General features: G+C 36.2%; 1 protein-coding gene across 2 annotated transcripts in view; it reads left to right on the forward strand.

The window, feature by feature from the left end:
* Window positions 1-14,292, forward strand: part of KDM5A (lysine demethylase 5A) — a 150,986-nt gene extending 136,694 nt beyond the window's left edge. The window contains exons 28-29 of one of the 2 annotated variants that reach the window (XM_077169654.1): window positions 2,500-2,582; window positions 3,051-3,158. In XM_077169654.1, the coding sequence (XP_077025769.1) occupies window positions 2,500-2,544 (45 nt within the window). In that variant the 3' untranslated portion in view covers window positions 2,545-2,582; window positions 3,051-3,158. Of the gene's footprint in view, window positions 1-2,499; window positions 2,583-3,050 lie in introns of both variants that reach the window. The other variant, XM_077169653.1, reaches the window with a different exon arrangement.
* The last annotated feature ends 7,806 nt before the right edge of the window (window positions 14,293-22,098 follow it).

Consider the following 22,098-nt stretch of genomic DNA (forward strand, 5'->3'; position numbering starts at 1 on the left):
ATGATAGTAAGACAAGAACATTGGTGCAAAAGAGATTGAATGCCAGAATAACAGCAGCCCATTTGGTTAACTAAGCTGAGAATATTACTGAGTCACCAAATTTTCTTTAAAATGAGTATAGTAATATTAGCTCTAAGAAGTGAACAAAATATTAATTGCCAGATTTTTTCCTTAAGTTTAAATATAAAACCATAGAGCAATACATACATAAAATATCAAACTAGCGTTATCTCCTCCATTTAGTATATTTCTTTTAAACGTATGTTTTCCCTCAAATCTGAACCCAGTTATCTATTTTATATGATAATTTAAAATCTCATCTGTTATTTTTAATACTTATTTTTGTTATTTACTAAGTATATCTCTCTCCAAAATTAAAAAAAAAGGAGATGACTGTTAGAGTTCAGTGTGCACTTATATGTTCTTGAGTTTTCACCTACTGCATGGTCAAGTCTGTTGCCTGTCACAATTTTCTGTGGATTTGGTTGACACCAAAACTTTTATTTGCTTTGTGATCCTTGGGGCACTTTTAAGCAAAAGTGGAAGTTGAGTTTGATTTAGTGAATAAAAATGCTAAGAAAATATTGGTAAAAAGAAGACTGTTTTTTTTCCACCTGCCAGATTATCAGGTAAATTGTAATATAACTTGTAGGCTAGGGTAGAATCTGTGTACCAGTGAATATCTCAAGGGAAGTTATATATGCTTTGGAATGATGGAAGAGAGAGGCTTAGGAAGAGACTGCTGGGCAGAATCACAAAAGTGAAAATATTTTATTTGAAAGAGAATGATAGATTTAATTTTGAGAAACTGAAAGCAAGTTTTTGAGAAACTGAAAGCAAGTACAGAGTTAGATTTTACAAAACATGGGACACTTTTCTTGGCAGCACATACTGATAAAATTGGTAATTTTGTTGTCCCATTGATGTGTGTGAAAGGGGGCTGGACTGGATTAAGAGGGTAGAGGTAGTAGGGGTAGATGCAATATATATTGGTCCAGGGGTAGCATTGTAAAAAAGGTGACAGCTCACACGTGAGCAGCCCAAAGAACTATAGTTCATCTTCCTAGTTGGAAATAGTTTCTTTACCAGTTCCAAACATCCTAAATTTCTTATTTGTGTTCATCTGCTGTCTGACTAGCTCTTTGTAAATCTCCACCAGTTTGCAATGCTTTTATTTTTACTTGACTTTGTTGCACAGAAGGCATTGTCTCCCTTTTCTTGCTCTGCAAAGCTTTGCCACAGCAAGAACATTTTGATCATAATTTTTTTTTTTGCTGCAAAGACTTCAGAATCTAGACATTGTCCAGTTATAAAACAAAAATCAAATTCAATCTAGGAAGGGATTGCTAAATTGCTCTGAATTTACAGGAAAATATATTACAAAGGGCTAATGATGATTAAACTTAGAATATATAAGAATCACGTGAGAGCAGATTAAAAATGTAGACTTCTGGTCTATACTCATCTGAGTCAGTGGTTTGGAGATGGATATCAGCTATATTTTTAACAAAAACAGCTGGTGATTCTGATTCAAGTGGCCTACATATTTTGAAAATCAGAGCTGCAGACAATTATATGAAGGTACAGAATATTTTGAGTAAAGTAAGATAATTAGTAAACCCATGAGACTATGATCTTAAGTTCCTCAGCACTAAACTATATTAGGTGTATTACCATACATTATTTCATTTCATCCTCAGTAATCCTGTAAATCAGATGTTATCTCCATTTTACAGATGAGGAACTGGAGCCTCAAAAAGATTAAGTTACTTGCCTTAAATTATACTCTAATAATTGAGTAATATCAGAATTCATGACTTCTTAGTCCATTAATCTTTATGTAACATTGTCTAAGAGCTTGAACTCTGGAATAGGAATATGAGAGCAGAGAGATTATTTCAACAGATGGTTTCTCCCATCTCTATTATAGCTCTAAAACCACTAACATGACTATATGGTTTTGATAATTTTTTAAGAAACTAATTTTGAAAACCACTCACTTACATGAAACTCTTACCTGGGCAAAGCCTCCTTCCTTTGTTCTTTCTTATACCTGCACTGTGATACTTCTTTGATCCTTTCAATCTATTTACCTTGCTCTGAAATCTGGCAAAGCTCATTTTTTAAGTGACTACCTATGTTGCCAGTGAAATTGTCAACCTTTGTGTTAGGCAAAAGAAGAGTAGCTCTTTTAATCTTAAAAGTTTTGATGTTTGCCATGATATTAGCTATAAAAATCAACACAGTCACCTTCCAAACATAAAAGCCAAGATATTTTATTGTTTACTCTAGGTCCAAGATTTACGGTTAACACCTTTCTCGCCTCCTATAGTCACATTATTCTCTGAAGGGTCAAGTTTGCCTGGCATTTGCCACTGATCTGTCAGTTTTCCAGACTTTAATTTTGAAGCCCAGAGTGATCTATTGACCTGTGTCTTTGACTGTTATAATTGGTTAATTTGTAAGACTTGACCTCTGATATTTGCTAACTTTTTATAGGAAGTTGTATTTGTAACGGAAGAAGAGAAGAATAAAAAATATTAGTTTTAAAAGTGGCCTATGTGACTGCTTTTCTAAAAAAGGTATTTAATGTTCTTAGTACTTTGGCTTATCTCTTTGAAATAAAGCTAATACACAGGATTGCCTTCACATTATTGTACTCTTCCTTTCTTCATTGTTAATTGCATTGTCTTAGAGCCTAGAAATTGTTAATATTAGCTAAAACTACTTGGCTGCTCTATTAGAAGTTCCTTTTTTGTCAAGTGTTACTCAAACATGTTTCTGCCTCACAAGGAGCCCCAGATATTCATGAGGAAATGGAGTACCTCAGAGGCCTAATATTGTGGACACATTATGGTAAAATTTAATATGGGGTATTAAACTTTGCAGCTTTTTGCTTTAAAAAAATAACCCCATAAAAAGTTATTGTCTTTCTCTGGACATCTCAGAGATGTTTGCTATCAGTTAAGCCAAGAAAGCTCTTTGGTTTGCTTTTATTCTAGGCCTGATATTTATGTGACCTAAATATTCCCCAATCTTGTCTCCTACAGGTAGACTGGGTACAGTGTGATGGTGGCTGTGATGAGTGGTTTCATCAAGTTTGTGTGGGTGTATCTCCAGAAATGGCTGAAAATGAAGATTACATCTGTATAAACTGTGCAAAGAAGCAGGGGCCAGATAGCCCAGGCCACGCACCACCTCATTCCTTCATAATGAGCTACAAACTACCAGTGGAGGATCTTAAGGAGACCAGTTAGCAAATGCTTGATTAGTTTGAAACATGGGGGGAAGTGGACCATATTGAGATCTTAGTCGTCAAGTAGAGTGGTTTAGATCCATTCAGAAAGTTGTTTCCAAAGATGAATGGCCTTCAGAGAAAGTCCTCTTAGTATTGGCTTCCTCTTTGCATGGACTGTATGAGCTACATTCTCTATCAACACATCTATGCAGAGGATATCTTCTGTGGTATAGCAGCTAATATTTCAATTCAGATGTTTCTTCTGAGTATGGTTTACCACATTAAGGCCAGATACTTGATTGAGCTCTTGGGTGGCTAGTTAGCATTAATACACTGGTGTGCTAGCAAATGCCGTGGGACGTGGCTTATGTCTAGTTGATATTAGCTAGAGCTTACAGTCTAGGGGTAGCACCATCTGGAGGTATGCATGGTGCTGATTGCTTGGAGCTCCTTAGTTGGGATAGTTGGAAAGGAGTCAGAGTACTGCCTTCTTTCCACTATTTCTGGCCACTGTTTCTGACCTCCTAGATGTAACTAGGAGGAAAAGCGCCGAAGTTATTCCTATTAGAAGTCATGGAATAGTAGCACAGTCATAGACCTCAGCTGCTTGTGCTTGTTTGTACCAAGAATAAAGGATCCTCTCACCATCTGGGGTAGCTCACCCTATCTTCCTAAGGAGGATGATGTCATCAAGTTAAGAAATCTGAATAGATTGGATTCTGGGAAGAAGAAACTTTTTGTTTCAAGACAAAGGAGCCATTTGGTTTTATGAAGTCTTGCTGTCTTGGGTCTACATTTTAAAGAAGAGCTGGTCCATGGATCCAGCCTTCTGCAAAAGAGAAGACAAGTCAGAATGTCTTACAGAGCAGCAGTGATGCATGCTTTTTGGGGAAACCTTCATTCATAAGTATTCCAGAAATCACAAGGCTTCAGGCATGGCCATGAGCAAGACCAGCAAATAACAGCTTTTGCCCTGCAGCTCCAAACCCACTGTCTGCTGTTTACAACACTGGCGGTTTCTGATTGTGGCCCATGCGCAACAGCAGACGTTCTTGAGTAACACCCTGGCCTTTTCAGAGAATGTGGGGTTGTAGTACCTCTGGGTGATGAAGTTGTTTTAGTAAATCCATTTAAAAAAAAAAAGGACTTGTTTTTACTTTTTTCTAAATGTCTCTGACTACTGACTGTTCTATAGATTATTTTTCCTTTTTTAATATACATATATGAATATATAAATATATATATGTATATATATATTTACTGTTACCAGCAGCATATGACAGAATTTCAGCATCAAAAATCCATTTGTGGGCTTGCTTTTTCTTTTTTGCTTTTAATAAAGAATCCTATTCCTTCCTTGTAGTACAAGGAATTAGCACTTCCTTTTTCATCCCACCCTGACCAGTGCTTCCATCTTGTTTTGCTCTAATCTTAGTCTAGTCTCTCTGGTTGTTTTGTGTGCGTGTATGTTTTTAGTTTTTGTTTCGTTTGTGAATGTTTGAAACTATGGTGCTGTGTCCTCTCCCCTCCTATTGTGTTCTTGTTCAGGTATTAGGTAAGTTGTATGTAAGCTTTTCATAGAAGGGGACTAATTTTTTTAAAAGGAAAACAGAAAACCCTTCTAAAAATAGTGTTTTTTCTTTGCTATCTTGTGACCCTTTATTTTGTTTAAAAATCCGTGGTTTGACTTAAATTCAGCAGTTTTCCTTTTAAAGAGAGAGGTGGGTTGACCCAGAGAACAACTTATAGTCTCCTCTTCCTCCTTTGCCCCAGTCTCCTTTAAAGAAATGTCTTCTAGTAACTAGAAGTGAAATGTACTGTCCAGTTACAGTTTGAGTGGGTATGAGAATTTAGCTCAAAAGGCATCTTTCTAAAAATAAAAAAAATTTTAAAAAGCAAAAGCTTTCCTATAAAATCTGGTTTCTGTAAATGCTTTCTCTGTGGTTCTTGCTACTTAATTCTTAATCACTCTTCCCTTAATTCTGTATACCATTTTGAATGTTTTCACCTTTTAAGGGGTTCATATATGTTTCTATGCTTGTATCTTAAGATTTCATCTCAAGTATATGTGTATGATTTAAGATTTCAATGGAGATTACAAGGTAACTAATTTCTTAAGTTTTCATTTAGCAAACTGTTTAAGGATAACATTTAAGAAATTCATTTGATTGATGTTATGAAAGAAAGCACAATGTTTTTTGCCTTTTGTTCTGTGTAAAAGTCTTCAGATACTTGTGGGCTAAAAATTGAATGCAATTTTTAAGTGATGGCTGCCTGGAATACATTTTTAAATTTTATTTTTCCTTCTTGGTCATCTGTTAACTATTCTGCCATCACAAGAGGTTCATGAGGATGCTAAAAAAAACTTGGCCATTAAGGTACTTAGCTCCTTGGAGTATGGTGAATGATATAGGTGGCTGCTTGGGGAATAATTTATTTTCGTGATATGGTAGGTACCTGCTGGAGACCTGTTAGAAAATGTGAGGCAGTTTTCAACCAGTGACTACTTCTTGTTAAGTTTCTTCTGACATTTTGAAACTTAAATGTATTGTTTAATTGATTTTACTTTAGAATTTTCTGTATTTAATTGAAAGCCACGGATTTGTTCTGACTTCTGACCACCATACGAGGATTTATACCAAGGCTGAGAAAAACAGATGAGAGAAATTAGTTTAAAAAAAAAATCATCATATAGTCATCTGCAATTTTGGAATTAAAGCAATAAGATTCATATATTTAAAGAGATACTGGTATTCTATGTAAGGTATTTTCAATTAGAAGAAATTATTTATTTACAACTTACTCCTTTCTACCTTATTTTAACATTAACAAAACTTGATTTAAAATGGTTTTCAACACTTCCCATTCCCTCACAATGGCATTTCTTCACAATTAGTATTTTAACTTATGTGTTTAATCCTTTTCAAAAGTATTACTGTCTTCAATTATAAACTATTTTGGCAAAGGCTATGTTCAGAAAAATGAAAAAATGGTAGGTTTTTGACATTCTCAAACGATAGGTCATTAGAACTATGCAAATCCACAAATGTACAACTATAACACTGGTAATTCGCTGTCTTGATGGGGATGCATCCTTCACCCCACACACAAATGTTTAACTCCTGTTCATTTCTGCCACAAAGCCATGTTGAGGTACGTAGATGTTGGGCAACCAAATAGGCTCAGTAGCCTCTGCAAACCAGCTTTGCACACTTCATGATTCAAAATTGTGCCTCAGTAAAATTACGTATTACTGCATCTTGTACTTTAAGTCATTAAAAAGGTAAACATTAAATCTGATTGCCCACTGGCTAGTTTAATAATCAAAAACATGCTGAAGAAAAAAAAACATGCTGAAGGGCCGCTGGACCTGCAAGATTTGCATGATTTTGCCTATGCTTCATTTTATTCTTCTATGCTTTTATCTTTAGTAGGTGTCCAAGAACTCTCAGTTCATTTGTGTTTTTTTTTAATTTTAGATTCTGGATGCAGTCCAATGCATGTAAAGAAACTCCCTGCTTGTCACTATTTTAATTATATAGTACATTTGTGTGAATAGCAGTCAGTACTGAAAGTAGAAGGATGAAAGGAAAAATTGAGAAAGTCCCTCTTTGAAAGGGTGGGATTATCCATCTTTTAAAAGAGAAAGAATTTGGAGTGGGATTTGAAAACTGTAAACGTGGAAAATGAAGCGTTGAAATCCCATATATAATCAAATTCAATAAAGTTTAACCTGTGAATTAGCTTCATAGGTGTGTAGAAAGTTGCTTTTGCAGTAGGTCTTTAAATATAAATTTAGAAAGAAATTTATAGAAAGGCTGTTGATTTGCCTTGTACTTTTGGAGTTTCTCCACTCCTTTTATTAAATTAATGCATGCCATTATTTCTTTGAGTATAGATGTACCAAATGGTTTTTACAGCGTGAGAGGGAAAGAAAGGATGTTAATATATTTTGGAATTTGTCTCCTCTTGGCCTGGATCATATCCAGTCACCACTATGCAACAAATAATGTGCACTGTAAAGGGATGAGACGGGTTTTTAAAGATGTATTCTACCTGTTCTTTCTTTTACAGTGCTCCAAACTCTTCTAAACAGCAATGTCTTTTGTAAATCTCAAGACTTCCTATTGTTTATTCCCTTACATATTTATTTACCTGTTAGTTGGACACTTAAGCATAACATGAACTCACATTTTACCAGGGTTATTGGTGGTGCCTTATGAAAAGTATAATTTAGTTTCTTAATTTTTTAGCATGTTTTGTGTTTTTTTTTCCTAAGAGAATATTAGATATAGTTAATTGCATTTCATTTTTTAAAAATTTGCATACCCAGATTCCCACCCCTTGTCATTTACGTCAGTGGCAACCACTGGTTTACCAAGTAAAGGTAAATTTTGATAATGAGTAAATAATTCTGAGGAAAACTTTCACACATATGGGAGTCTTGTTTTTTTTTTGCATGGGCAGGCACTGGGAATCGAACCTGGGTCTCTGGCATGGCTTGCAAGAACTCTGCCTTCTGAGCCACCATGTCCGACCCAAGATTAGCTATTATTGGCTGAGAATATTGTTTTGAGTAAATACGAAGTAGGGGGAGAGAATTCCTAAAGACTTCACCTGTCTTCTGCTATCAGGAAAAAAACAGTGATGATAATTAGGCATTACCCCACCTTTAATTTTAGAAAAATGTATCCCTTTGCAGTGAACGGTAGTAGCAGGGGAAAAGAGAAAATGTTTTCCTTTTTATTTTGGCCTCCTAATACTTGCCAAGAGTCCAAACCCAAAGTTACTTCAGTTACTTGGCATATTTTTCTCATTGCCACTGCTACCAGGTCATGCCGGTATGAGAGATTGACTGTCACTAAAAGTGTTAAGGTTATGATGACAGTGAAATTGACCTAAAGTATTTTCATGAAGTGTGTGACTGTGTATCTATGTGTTAGGGAGGAGTGGTGGTGGGAAGAGAGAGGAAAAATTCTGTTTCTCCCTGAACTTGAAGAAGAATTTTCTTGCTAACAACAACAACAAAAGATACGAGTAATTTTTTTTTAAGTTGTGTGGAATCCTAGTTTAGATCAGTATTTCTTGGTACCTTGGCATTGTGGTTGATACTAATAAATTGAAGATCCAGAATCTTTTCATGGAAAACTTAAGCAATAATTGGAAGATCACACATGATACAAAGAAAACAATACAAGTGAATGTAAATGTGTATACACACATGCACACACTGAAATGCTACGTTATGTGACTAAATTGAGAGTGCTTTTGGAATTTGACTTCCTCACCTGTAGAGTAAATGTTTTCTCTTTGACATGTATTTCTACTCTACTTTTGATAGGAAGAAAGATTTAATTTTTCCATAAAGTAAAGTTCCATGAAATTTCTTGACAAGGGAAGGCTTTCCTTTAACCTTGTTCATAGAAAAAAGGCACCACAGGAAGCTTTAGAAATGACTTGGTGGTTCAAGCTGGTGAACTTTTGTATTAAGTAACCCTTACAAGTTGCCAAGGATGTACGGATGAAGTCAGGCTTTCCTTTAGTTTAAAATTTTAAAAAATTAAAGTCCCAGGTAAGAATCTTGGAATTGCATAATGTAAAGAACGTGGGTTTAAAATTTAGTAATCTTGAGTTTTAGTTCTGTATATGACTTCAGGCTACTTAGTTGTTCTAGATCTGTTTTCTACCATATGCATTTTAGTTCACGTACATGCGAGGATGTTTAAGTCACAGTTGGTGTCTTTGATAGGGCAAGACTTAAGCAATGATTTTTAAGGATGCTTCTCACTAAAAAAAAGTGTGCGGTTTAAAGAGGAGGAAGGAGTGAGGTCATATAGTCCAAATCCCCATTAAATAGTAGAAAAGTCTATTCCAGTACCCTTGAGGAGGATACATCCAACTTATATGAAGCGTCTCTATTCTGTTTTTAGAAAATCTAAGTAGTAGTAAACATCCTTATTAGAGCTTACTCGTAGTCTTTCCTTCCCTTGGGGCTGAATTTTGCAGCATTCATATACCCAGGCAAGCACCCTCAAGTATGCCCTAAGTCAGAGGTATATCTACATCTAGCTATTCCCTTCAGTGCAGAACTTGGGAGGTAAGACAAGTTGTTGAACACCTTGTGACAGAACTGTGCCACTTCCTATTTTGCAATTGGCACTTGGCCCTAGAGAATAATGCTTGGTTTTGTGTTTTTCATCAAAACATGGGCCCCTTCTTCATACTAGGTTGCACTCTGCTGAAACCAGAAGGTCACCTGCTGCTTTTTGGGCCTAACCCTGCCATTTTTTCTACTTGGGGCTAAACCTTGTTGAGACCCCAAACAACTTTTCATCAATATTCTTTGGAACCCAGAACAACAAATCCTCCTAGTCTTGATCACTGCCCAGTGCATCTGTTTATGTTGTCACAGAAACATCTTTACTCCAGAGTTCCAATTGAAACATTGCAGCAAGTCTAAATTCACTTTTTCATCCCTGTAGTTCATTACTATCATCTTAAATGAAAGCCCACCAAGTCATCAGTCTTCTCTTCTCATATTCTAGTAGTGGGATCAGATTTCCCATTGCTATCCTCCCTGCTGATTCTTTACATTATAGATATCCTTGCTTCCTTATTCCTTTATAAATAAACTTTTCTACTCTTTTAACTTTTTCATTAAATAGAACCTGGCTGTCTTCCAGCCACACTTAACCTTAGGGCTATTTCAAGCAGATGGGTCTCTTCTCACTTTACTATCACAAGGTTGCAGCATGAATGGATGGATTATAGGAACTGTTGTAGTGATGCTCCTACATTCCTGACTTTTTTACTGTCATTGTACCTACGCTTTGTGGTCTCTGTTATTTAGCTGTATCATCTGTCTTTGTTAATGTCATCTAGTATCTTGGTCATTACTCCGCATCCATTGAGGACTTTGATGATTCTCTGTCTCCAACCCTACCATCATTCTGGACACTATTTAGTGACCCATTTCCAAGGCCACACCTTGGACTCTGAATAACTTACTTCTGCGGTGTTAAATGCTGGGATACTATTTATACTTGATTTCTAATATTCTGTCCTTTAATCTGTTCCTCAATACACATACTCATTGACTTCAAGAATCCTCCAATCCCTTAATCACTTTTTTCTTCCAATCTTTATTCACTCTGGCTTTACCCCCCCCCCCCCCATATCGTGGACTCTCTGGCCTGTCACTTTGATTACTCATTCACTCACTTTTGGTCTGTTTCCCCATCACTCAAATCTTCGATATTAATATGTCCCCTTGAACCTGCCTGTCTGTTTTCCTGCTCTATATTTGTTCTTTCCTTCATGGCCAAGTCCCACTTGTTTCCTCTTACTTTCATGTTCAAATCATTCCTCAGCCTATTGTAATCTGAATTCTAACCCGACTGTTCCACTGAAATTGCTCCTACTAATAAGTCAACACCAAATTCCTAAAGCCAGTGGACATTTTTCAGTTTTTAACTCATGTGACCCATCTTCAGTGTTTGACAGTTTTTCACTCCCTAGAGACTTCTCAGTTAACTTCTAGGCCACTACTTTTCCCCATTTTTTCTCCTCTTTAGCTGCTTACCCTTTTAAAACTCCATTGTCAGGAACTCCTTTCTGTGCTCTCCTCCATGTTCTTATCCATTCCCCATTGCCAGTTTTACTCAGATGATTCCCAAGTTGGTATCCTTAATCAACTAACTGCTCAGTAAGCACGTCCACTTGTGTTTTGTTTTTATCACTTGAAATTCGTTTTGTCAAAATCATACTTAGCTCTTTCCCACCCCCACACCTGTTCCTCTTCTTTTATTCCCTATCCGAAAGAATGGCTAGTTGCCCAAGTCAAAATCCTGTTAGTCATTTTATATTCTTTGTGCCTAGTCACTCCCTGTATGCAATTAATCACCAAATCCTTTAGATTCACCTTTCTTATCTATCTCTTCTGTTCCCATCATCAGTGCATTATTATTTCAAACCTTATCACTTCTCATCTGAATTTCTTTAATTGCCCTTAGTATGGTCACTTTAATCTTCCAAATTGCTGTTACAATGAACTATCTAAAGAGCCAGTCTGTTCATTACATTGACTAAGGAACCTGTTCCTTGTGCCTGTCTAAGCTTATCTGCTTTCACACACACTTCACTCTACTTCACTCACACTGACTTTTTTCACTTTCTTACATGTACCAAGTTCTTTGTGATGGTTTAGCTTTCTCATTCTTGAGATGTCTGTTTAAATTCTATTACTCTTTTCTCTCTCTCTCTGCAGCCTGTTAGATACCTTTATGGGACTTTGCAACATGTGATATATTTATGTATAAGTTTCATGAGAGTAGAGGCTTTGTTTTCTTTCTAGAAACTAGAGCAATAGCCTGCATATAATAAACATTCAATAAATATTTAATGAATGTTTCATGCCGTTGTTCCTCCCTAAATATTTTTCTCTATATATGGACTTCCCTATCCTTTTTCCATTACCTCCTCATCCTTCAAGATTAGGTCACACCCAAAACTCTTTCGGATTACTCCTCTTGTCCTAATCTGATTTAGATGTTCTTTCTTGGAGCTCTGAAACATTCAGACTAATACAGTGGTTCTTAAATTGTGGTCTCTAGACCAGCAGCTTAAGTATCATCTGGCAACTTGTCAGAAATGCGAATTGTTGGGCCCTGCCTCTGACATACTAAATCAGAAACTCTGAGAACCCAACAACCTGTGTTTTAATAAACCCTCCAGATGATTCTATTACATGCTGAAGTTTGAGAACCACAAGACAATACTATAGCTGTTGCTGCATTTGTATCTCCAGGATTTAGCGCAATGCCTAGAACAAGATAATTGCAAAGGTCTTCCTTTTGAAGAATCCATCTTCCTGTAGCCTCATACAGCAATCCTGGTTCTTTAGAGGGTATGAAAAGCTAGTTTGTCTCCCTGGCAGCCTTTCAATATTTGAGGCTAGCCATTTCTCTACCTCCCTAACCTTCATCCTCAGTTTCTGGCTTAATATCATTAATTCTTTCCCATGTGCATGATTTCTGAGTTCTTTTACCTTTCTCGTAGAATTTAGCTGAATAAACTCCAGCTTACTTCATATCCATTTTCAGTCTATATTCAGAACTTACTTTTAGCTTCCAACCTGTAATTCTGAAAGGAAGAACTTATCTTTCTATAGCCACCTTAAGAAAAGAAGTGACTATGGCATGAAGTTTCTTTTGGGGGTAAGGAAATGTCCTAAAAACAGATTGTGGTGGTGGCTGAACAATTCTGGAAATTTGCTAAAAAGCATTGAATTGTACATAAAAATGAATGGACTTTATGGTATATATATTGAACAGTGAACATGGTTAATGTTCCATTTGTACAGTTGAGACCCAAGGAAGTCCAAAGCTCTATGTATACTCCACTTCCAGGACCTGGCTTTGGTAACATGTAAGTAATTCTGTAGAGTGGTTTCAGAAAAAACTGAATTGGTGATTTTCAACCCTGGTGGCACAAGAGACTCACCTGGAGAACTTTAAAAAACATCCCTTCCACTTATCCCTGACCGATTGAACCAGAATATCTGGAGGTAAAACCCAAGCAACAGAATATTTTTTTTCTTTTTTTTTTGTATTAAAAAAAATTAACTAACACAACATTTAGAAATCATTCCATTCTACATACGCAATCAGTGATTCTTAATATCTTCACATAGCAGAATATTTTTTAAAATGACTTTATTGAAGTATAATTTATATGCCATAAAATCCATCCATTTTAATGTACAACTCAAATGTTTTCAGTAAATCTACACATTGTACAACCATCGTCACAATCTAATTTAGAATGTTTCCATACCCTCAAAAGAAACTTCATGCCCATTCATAGTCATTTTCTATTTTCTCCCCCAATCTCAGGCAACCCTGCATCAGAAGTTTTTTTGCACTTCAGATGATTTTAATATGCAGCAGGGTTGAGAACTGCCGCTTAAAATGAACTGTAAGGAATTTTTTTCTTTTTGCATGGGCGGACACCAAGAATCGAGCTCAGGTCTCCGGCATGGCAGGCGAGTACTCTGCCTGCTGAGCTACTGTAGCCCGCCCTTTTTTTTTTTTGAACTGTAAGGAATTTAAAGGTTTTAAAGAACTGTTTTAGTAAGAATATTTCACATTTGTTCCCCTCACCCATGCCAGTGTATGTAACTATCACCAGTATGACAAAGATAATTTGATACAAGAACTTATATATCATTCTTTTATTTTTTTAAATACATTTTAGTGTCATATTCCAAATTCTCCTATTATCTCCCTATTATTTTAAAACATTTCTAGTTGGTTTTGTTCCCTCTAGCTCATAAATTAACAGGATTGGAAGGGATCTCAGGAGCATCCTCCCCACATCCAGAAATAACTGCAATATATTGATGTTGATCCCATCCTTAAAATTACTTTTCCTTTGTCTAACTTCACATTGGTGTTTTTTTCACTAAACACCAATTAACTTCTCTGTCAAATAATTTGTTTTGCTTTATAAATATACCAATATTTCCAATTGTTGATGGGACAGTTCTTGCTTTTTTAAAAATAGTACATGCACATTTATTTTTAAAAAATACTAAGAAGAAATAAATGAAAAAATCACCCTCTTCCCCCAAAATGACCACTGTTAAGATTTTACTGAATTTACTTTTAGACATCTGTGTGCATATTTAAGTATACTTATATACAAATATGTACATTTTTACATAAAGTTATACTATATTACTGCTTTGTTACTTGCTTTTACTTAATAATGAGAACATTTGTACATGACAATAAATATAGATTTGTATTATTTTTAATGGCTATTAACTTTTTCATTATATGGAATCTTAATGATTTTTAAAAGTTATGTATATTGAGGATATTATTTGTCTTGTGTTGCAGTTTTTGATCACCTTGTTAGTAATCTTTTAACCTTGTTTATAGTTTTTCCCCCCTATAGAAAGTATTAAATTTTATGATGTAAACCTAACTATTTTAAGTTTTATAATTTCTGGTTTTCTTGACATGCTTAAGATGACCTTCCCCACTACACAATAATAAAAATTCCTCTGTGATTTTGCTGAATACCTTTATAGTTTTATTCTTTGTATTAATTTTGAATTATATTAATATTATACTAATATTGAATTAGGGTGAGGAATGCCAAGTTTCTTTAAATTTTTCCTCTCTTGGCTACGTTATTTAATTTCCTTAAAGCATAATTCACTCTTTAAAGTATTTGGGTATATACCTTGAATTTTTATGTATATGTGCTCATAGTCATTCCAAAACCTATATGCAAATACAATTTTACATATGAGTAAACATTCACTATACTCATTATAGTCATTATTTGTTGCTATGCAACAATTACACAAACTTAGTGGCTTAAGACAACCTCACAATTTCTGTGGGTCAAGAATGAGGGCACACCTTAGCTGGATCCTTGTTTCAGTTTGCTAATGCTGCTGGAATGCAATATACTTGAAATGGATTGCCTTTTATAAAGGGAATTTATTAGGTTACAAATTTACAGTTCTAAGGCCATGACAATGTCCAAATTAAGGCATCTGGAGAAAGGTGCCTTGACTTTGAAGAAAGGCCACTGGTATCTGCCACACCTCTGTCAGCTGGGAAGGCATGGGTTGGTGTCTGCTGGTCCTTGCTCCCAGTTCGTTGCTTTTAGCTTCTGATAGCAGTAGCTTTCTCTCTAAGCATCTGTGGGCCCTCAGCTTCTCTGGGGAAAACTTTAGGTTTCATCTCTTAACATCTCTTAGCATCTCCAAAATGTGTACCTAGGTTTCATCTCTCTGCCCTCTGTGTTGGCTCTGAGTTCTCTTTCATAAAGGGCTCTAGGAAAGTATTAAAACCCACCTTGCATGGGTGGGGTCACATCTCCATGGAAACAACTTAATCAAAAGGTCCCACCCACAATAAATCTGCACCCAAAGATTGGATTAAAAGAGTGCAGCTTTTCTGGTGTATGTAACAGTTTCAAATCAGCACAGTCCTCTACTTCAGGGTCTTACAAGGATACAAATATGGCATTAGTCAAGGTTGTCCTCTCACCTGAAATTTGACTGGGAAAGGATCCACTTTCAAACTCGTGGTTGATGGTAGCATTTAGTTCCCTGTGGGTTGTCAGACTGAGAGCCTCAGTTTTTGATTGGCTGGCTGACTGAGACCATCCTCAGTTCTTTGTCATGTGGGCTTTCTTAACATGTATTTGCTTCCTGAAGCCAGCAAGAAACAGTCTCCCAGCAAGCCAAATGTTACAAGCCTATGTAATGAATGCAATTATATACACAGAATCACATATATCCTGTGGCCTTTGTTTAGTTAGAAGCAAGTCACAGGTCCTGCTCACACTCAAGAAGAGATGATCACACAAGGGCATGAGTACCATGGAGGTCATCCTAGTGTCTGTCTGCATCAGATTAAGACTGAAGACCTGAGAAAAGAAGCTTCTTTAGGCATAAAATAATTAATTCACTTTACCACACTTTCCTATTCAAATTTGATTGTAAAAGAAAAGTGTAATGTTTTTGTTTTTATGTTCATGAAAAGAAAAGCAGTAACTTCATCGTTTGGGCTTAAATTTTATAAGACTTTCAATTTGGGGTAATTATAGCTGTACTTTGGCCAATCCCCTGTGTTCAATAAAACAACCCTCTTCTGCTTGTTAGAGAAACAGAAATCTCCAAAATTTTCTCATCTTAACTATTTCTGTGTGCTGAGTTCCTTAACCCTACTGATTGTTCTCTTCTTGACACACTTCAAATGATTTATATACATTTCACTATTTATGCAAAGCATTCTTTTCATTATTAAGCCATAATTCTGGGCAGAGGAATAAGAGTTACATTATACATGATGTGAAGGCTAATTTCATGTGTCAACTTGGCTAAGTTATGGTATCCAGTTGTTTGTTCAAGTAAGCGCTGGCCTGATCGTTACTGTGAGGTTATTTCATAGACAGACTTTAATCATTAGTTGATTGCATCTATAATCAACAAAGAAGATTGACTTCAGCAATGAGAAAAGTCTCCTCATCCATGTGTAGGGAGTTTCAAAGGGAGAACTGCTAAAATTTCAGCCGTCAGAAAGAAGCATTTGAATTTCTACTTCAGCCAGTCAGTTTCTCTTGAGGAATCCATTGTTCATTTCATTGGAGTTCCCAGTTTGCAGTTTTTCCTGGGAAATTCAGCATCATCATCAAGTTCCCAGCTTGTGATCTGCCCTATGGAATTTGAAATTGCCAACCCCCACTGTCAATTGTTTCTCTGGAGAACTCTAATACACATGGTTAAGAGTCTTTCAGATTTGTCTCCTCTCTACACATTTGTTTTCATTCTTTAGCTTCACGGTTCGGGAGGTTGCCAGCAAAAATTGCTGTATCTTCTATTCCTAATTTTCATCCATAGAGGGTTCCCTCATAATTGAAATTACTTTTTTTTTGCCTTTCACAATTAAATGTTTTAATTTCCAAGAGGCAGGATTCTAAAAGATGATACATATTTACTGTTCCTCTCTGAGACCACAAAGACCCAGGTTTCAAGCTTAAAGAAGGGTCTTTGTTAAACTAGTTAATCTGGTCGAATCGAGTTAATGGCTACAAAGAGATGATTGAATGGGCGATTTACTGTTTAATAATGAGTTGTCAATATGGGGCAAGAAGCTACTTTGATCAATTAGGCAACCAAATCATAGCAGCAGTGCAGGGTTCAATTGATTTATCAGCAGTGAATGGTAATGATGCCAAAAAGAAATAATGAGACAGATCTGACCAAAAATCCATGAAATTACTTAAAAAAAAATCTTTCCCAAGCATCACGATAGCTTCTCATTTGTCACTAGAGAGGGTAAAATGGGAGGTTAGAAAATTGGTTTCTAAACATGTGCTAAGAAGGGATGGGGAGGATCACCCAGTTGGGTGTGGGAAAGCTGGCCAGCATTCACCATGTCTGGCAGGCACACTACCAGATGATGTTATGGATCAGCTGATGCCCCACGTGCTGGTTGGCTCCCCAGTCCTTCAGCAGAGACCTGCCAGTTGGCTGCCCCAGGCAGAGAAGCTTCCCTGCCAAACTAGCCCCCTGCCAAACCAGCCCCCTGCCAAACCAGCCCCCCTGCTGAGCTTCCAGACTTAGTCACTCCAGTCAGGAGGGGCGGGGCTGAGGAGGAAGAGGCTCGAGTAGGCCATCTGCAGGCCAGATGAAGCGATTAAAGCCAGCCTACAATGTCTGGACGTCTCTGTTTCGACCATGCCCCCAGCAGACAGAGTCTGCCAAAGTTTAAGGTACCGCATCATTTTATGCTGGGGGTACTTGCAGGCAGACAAGCACCACATACTGGGAAGGACAGGAAAAATCACAGTCAAGAGACTTCACAGGAAAGTCTTTCAACCTGCTGGGTCTCACTCTCAGGGAAAACTGGTGCAGGAAACTCTTTCCTCCTGACAGGAGGCCAGTTAGCCTGGGAAAATCTGGCTGGGGTCTATAATACCTAAGTAGACCCTAATAAGGGTTGGGGGGAGGGAAGGCATCATACAGGCAGGGCAAGAAACAAGAAAACAAGAACTGAAGAATTCTGCTCTGTTAAAACAAACCTAAGCTAGACCTCCAGAAAAAGCTGAACTGAATGTCAAAGAATAGATAGAAAACAAATTCACCCAACAAGAAAACCCTGGGTAAAAGAAGTGAAAACAATCTCCAGAATAAACTAATTAAGGTAATTAAATGCCTAGACACCAGCAAAAAATAACAAATCACACTAGGAAAATTGAAGATATGGCCCAGTCAAAGGAACAAATCAACAATTCAAATGAGATACAGGAGTTGAAACAACTAATTCAGAATTTTTGAACAGACATGGAAAACTTCATCAAAAATCTAATCAATGACTTGAGGGAGGTCATAAAGAAGGCAAGGAATGAACAAAAAGAAGAAATCAAAAGTCTGAAAAAACAAATCACAGAACTTATGGGAATGAAAGGCACAGTAGAAGAGATAAAAAAAACAATGGAAACCTACAATGTTAGATTTCAAGAGGCAGAAGATAGGATTAGTGAACTGGAGGATGGAACATCTGAAATCTGACAAGCAAAAGAAAATGTAGGGAAAAGAATGGAAAAATATGAGCAAGGACTCAGGGAACTGGATGACAACATGAAGCACATGAATATACATGTTGTGGGTGTCCCAGAAGGAGAAAAGAGAAAACGAGGAGAAAAACTAATGGAGGAAATTATCACTGAAAATTTCCCAACTCTTATGAAAGACTTAAAATTACAGATCCAAGAAGTGCAGCGTACTCTGAACAGAATAGATCCAAATAGATCTACTCCAAGACACTTACTAATCAGAATGTCAGAGGTCAAAGAGAAAGAGACACTCTTGAAAGCAACAAGAGAAAAGCAATCTATCACATACAAGGGAAACCTGATAAGACTATGCATAGAATTCTCAGCAGAAACCATGGAGGCAAGAAGACAGTGGGATGATATATTTAAATTCCTAAAAGAGAAAAACTGCCAACCAAGAATTCTATATCCAGCAAAATTGTCCTTCAAAAATAAGGGCAAAATTTAAATATTTTCAGACAAAAAAATCACTGAGAGATCTGTGACCAAGAGACTGGCCCTGTAAGAAATACTAAAGGGAGCACTAGAGGCAGATATGAAAAGACAGAAGAGAAAGGTGTGGAGAAAAGGGTAGAAAGAAAGACTATGAGTAAAGGTAAAATGAAAGAAAATTAGAAATGACATATAAAATACAGAAAACAAAATGATAGAAGAAAGTACTACCTGTACAGTAATAACACTGAATGTTAGGGATTAAACTCCCCAATCAAAAGACATAGACTGGCAGAAGGGGTTAAAAAAAAACAGGACCCATCTATATGCTGTCTACAGGAAACACATCTTAGACCCAAGGATAAACATAGGTTGAAAGCGAAAGGTTGGGAAAAGATATTTCATGCAAATAACAATCAGAAAAGAGCAGGAGTAGCTATAATAATACCCAGCAAATTAGACTTCAAATGTAAAACAATTAAAAGAGACAATGAAGGACATTATGTATTAATAAAAGGAACAATTCAACAAGAAGACATAACTCAAAAAAAAAAAAAAGAAGACATAACTCATAAATATTTATGCACTGAGCCAGAATTCTCCCAAATACATGAGGCAAACACTGAAAAGAGAAATAGACACATCTACCATAATAGTTGGAGACTTCAATTCCACACTCTCATGAATGGACAGAAAATCTAGACAGAGGATCATTAAAGAAACAGAAAATTTGAATAATACAATAAATGAGCTAGACTTAACAGACATTTATAGAACACCACACCCCACAACAGCAGGATACACCTTTTCCTCAAGTGCTTATGAATCACTCTCAAAGATAGACCACATACTGGGTCACAAAGCAAGTCTCAACAAATTTAAAAAGATTGAAATCATACAAAACACTTTCTCAGATCATAAAGGAATGAAGTTGAAAATCAATAATAGGCAAAGTGCCAGAAAATTCACAAATATGTGGAGACTCAACAACACACTCTTAAACAACCAATGGGTCAAGGAAGAGATTACAAGAGAAATCAGTAAATATCTCGAGACAAATGAAAATGAAAACACAACATATCAAAACTTATGGGATGCAGCAAAGGCAGTGCTAAGAGGGAAATTTATTGCCCTAAATACCTATATCAAAAAAAATAAAGAGCAAAAATCGAGGAATTAACTGTCCACTTGGAAGAACTAGAGAAAGAACAGAAGCTAACCCCAAAGCAAGCCAAAGGAAAGAAATAATGAAGATTAGAGCAGAAATAAATGAAATTGAGAACATGAAAACAATTGAGAAAATCAACAAAACCAGAAGTTGGTTCTATGAGAAAATGAATAAGACTGATGGAACCTTAGTGAGGTTGACAAAAAGAGAGAGGATGCAAATAAACAAAATCAGAAAAGTCCAGATCCAGATGGCTTCACATGTGAATTCTACCAAACATTCCAGAAAGAATTAGTACCAATCCTGCTCAAACTCTTCAAAAAAATTGAAGAGCAGGGAAAACTACCCAACTCATTCTACAAAGCCAACATCACCCTCATACCAAAGCCAGACAAAGATATTACAAAAAAAGAAAACTACAGACCAATCTCTCTAATGAATATAGATGTAAAAATCCTCAACAAAATTCTAGCAAATCGAATCCAGCAGCACATTAAAAGAATTATACGCCATGACCAAGTAGGATTCATCCCAGCTATGCAAGGATGGTTCAACATAAGAAAATCAATTAATGTAATACACCATATCAACAAATCAAAGCAGAAAAACCACATGATTTCTCAATTGATGCAGAAAAGGCATTGACAAGATTCAACATCCTTTCCTGTTGAAAACACTTCAAAGGATAGGAATAGAAGGGAGCTTCGTCAAAATGATAAATGGAATATGTGAAAAACCTGCAGCTAACATCATCGTCAATGGGGAAAAACTGAAAAGTTTCCCCTTAGATCAGGAACAAGACAAAGATGTCCACTATCACCACTGTTACTCAACATTGTGTTGGAAGTTCTAGCCAGAGCAATTAGAAAAGAAAGAAATTCAAGGCATCAAAAATTGGAAAGGAAAAAGTAAAACTCTCACTGTTTGCATATGATATGATACCATATGTCAAAAACCCAAAAAAATCCACAGCAAAACTACTAGAGCTAATAAATTAGTATAGCAGAGTGGCAGGTTACAAGGACAACACTCAAAAATCTGTAGTGTTTCTATACACTAGTAGTGAACAATCTGAGGGGGAAATCAAGAAAAAAAATTCCATTTACAATTGCAACCAAAAGAATCAAATATTTAGGAATAAATTTAACTAAAGAGACAAAAGACCTATACAAAGAAAACTACAAGAAATGTTAAAAGAAATCACAGAAGACCTACACAGATGGAAGGGCATACTGTGTTCATGGATTGGAAGACTAAATATAGTTAAGATGTCAATTCTACCTATATTGATTTACAGATTCAATGCAATACCAATTAAAATCCCAAAAACTTATTTTTCAGAAATAGAAAAACCAATAACCAAATTTATCTGGAAGGGCAGTGTGCCCTGAATAGCTAAAAGTGTCCTGAGAAAAAAAATGAAGTCAGAGGTCTCAAGCTATCTGACTTGAGGGCACATTATAAGGCTACAATGGTCAAAACAGCATGGTTCTGGCATAAAGATAGATATACTGACGAATAGAATAGTATAGAGTGTTCAGATATAGACCCTCTCATCTATGGACAATTGACCTTTGATAAGGCAGTCAAGCCAATTCACCTGGGACAAAACAATCTCTTCAATAAATGGTGCCCAGAGAACTGGATATCCATATGCAAAAGAATGAAAGAGGACCCGTATCTCACACCCTATACAAAAGTTAACTCAAAATGGATCAAAGATCTAAACATCAGGTTTAAGACTATAAAAAAGTTAGAGGAAAATGTAGGGAAATATCTTATAAATCTTATAAGATAAGTCTGTTCAATAAATGGTGCCTAGAGAACTGGATATCCATATGCAAAAGAATGAAAGATGACCCATATCTCACACCCTATACAAAAATTAACTAAAAATGGATCAAAGACCTAAACATTAGATCTAAGACCATTAAACTGTTAGAAGAAAATGTAGGGAAATATCTTATAAATCTTATACTAGGAGGTGTGTTTCCTACACCTTACACCCAAAGCAAGAGCAATGAATAAATAAATAAATAAATGGAACCCCCTCAAAATTAAACACTTTTGCACATCAAATAACTTTGTCAAGAAAGTAAAAAGACAGCCTACACAATGG

Source organism: Tamandua tetradactyla, chromosome 7, assembly GCF_023851605.1.
Source record: "Tamandua tetradactyla isolate mTamTet1 chromosome 7, mTamTet1.pri, whole genome shotgun sequence".
NCBI classification, from domain to species: Eukaryota; Metazoa; Chordata; class Mammalia; order Pilosa; family Myrmecophagidae; genus Tamandua; species Tamandua tetradactyla.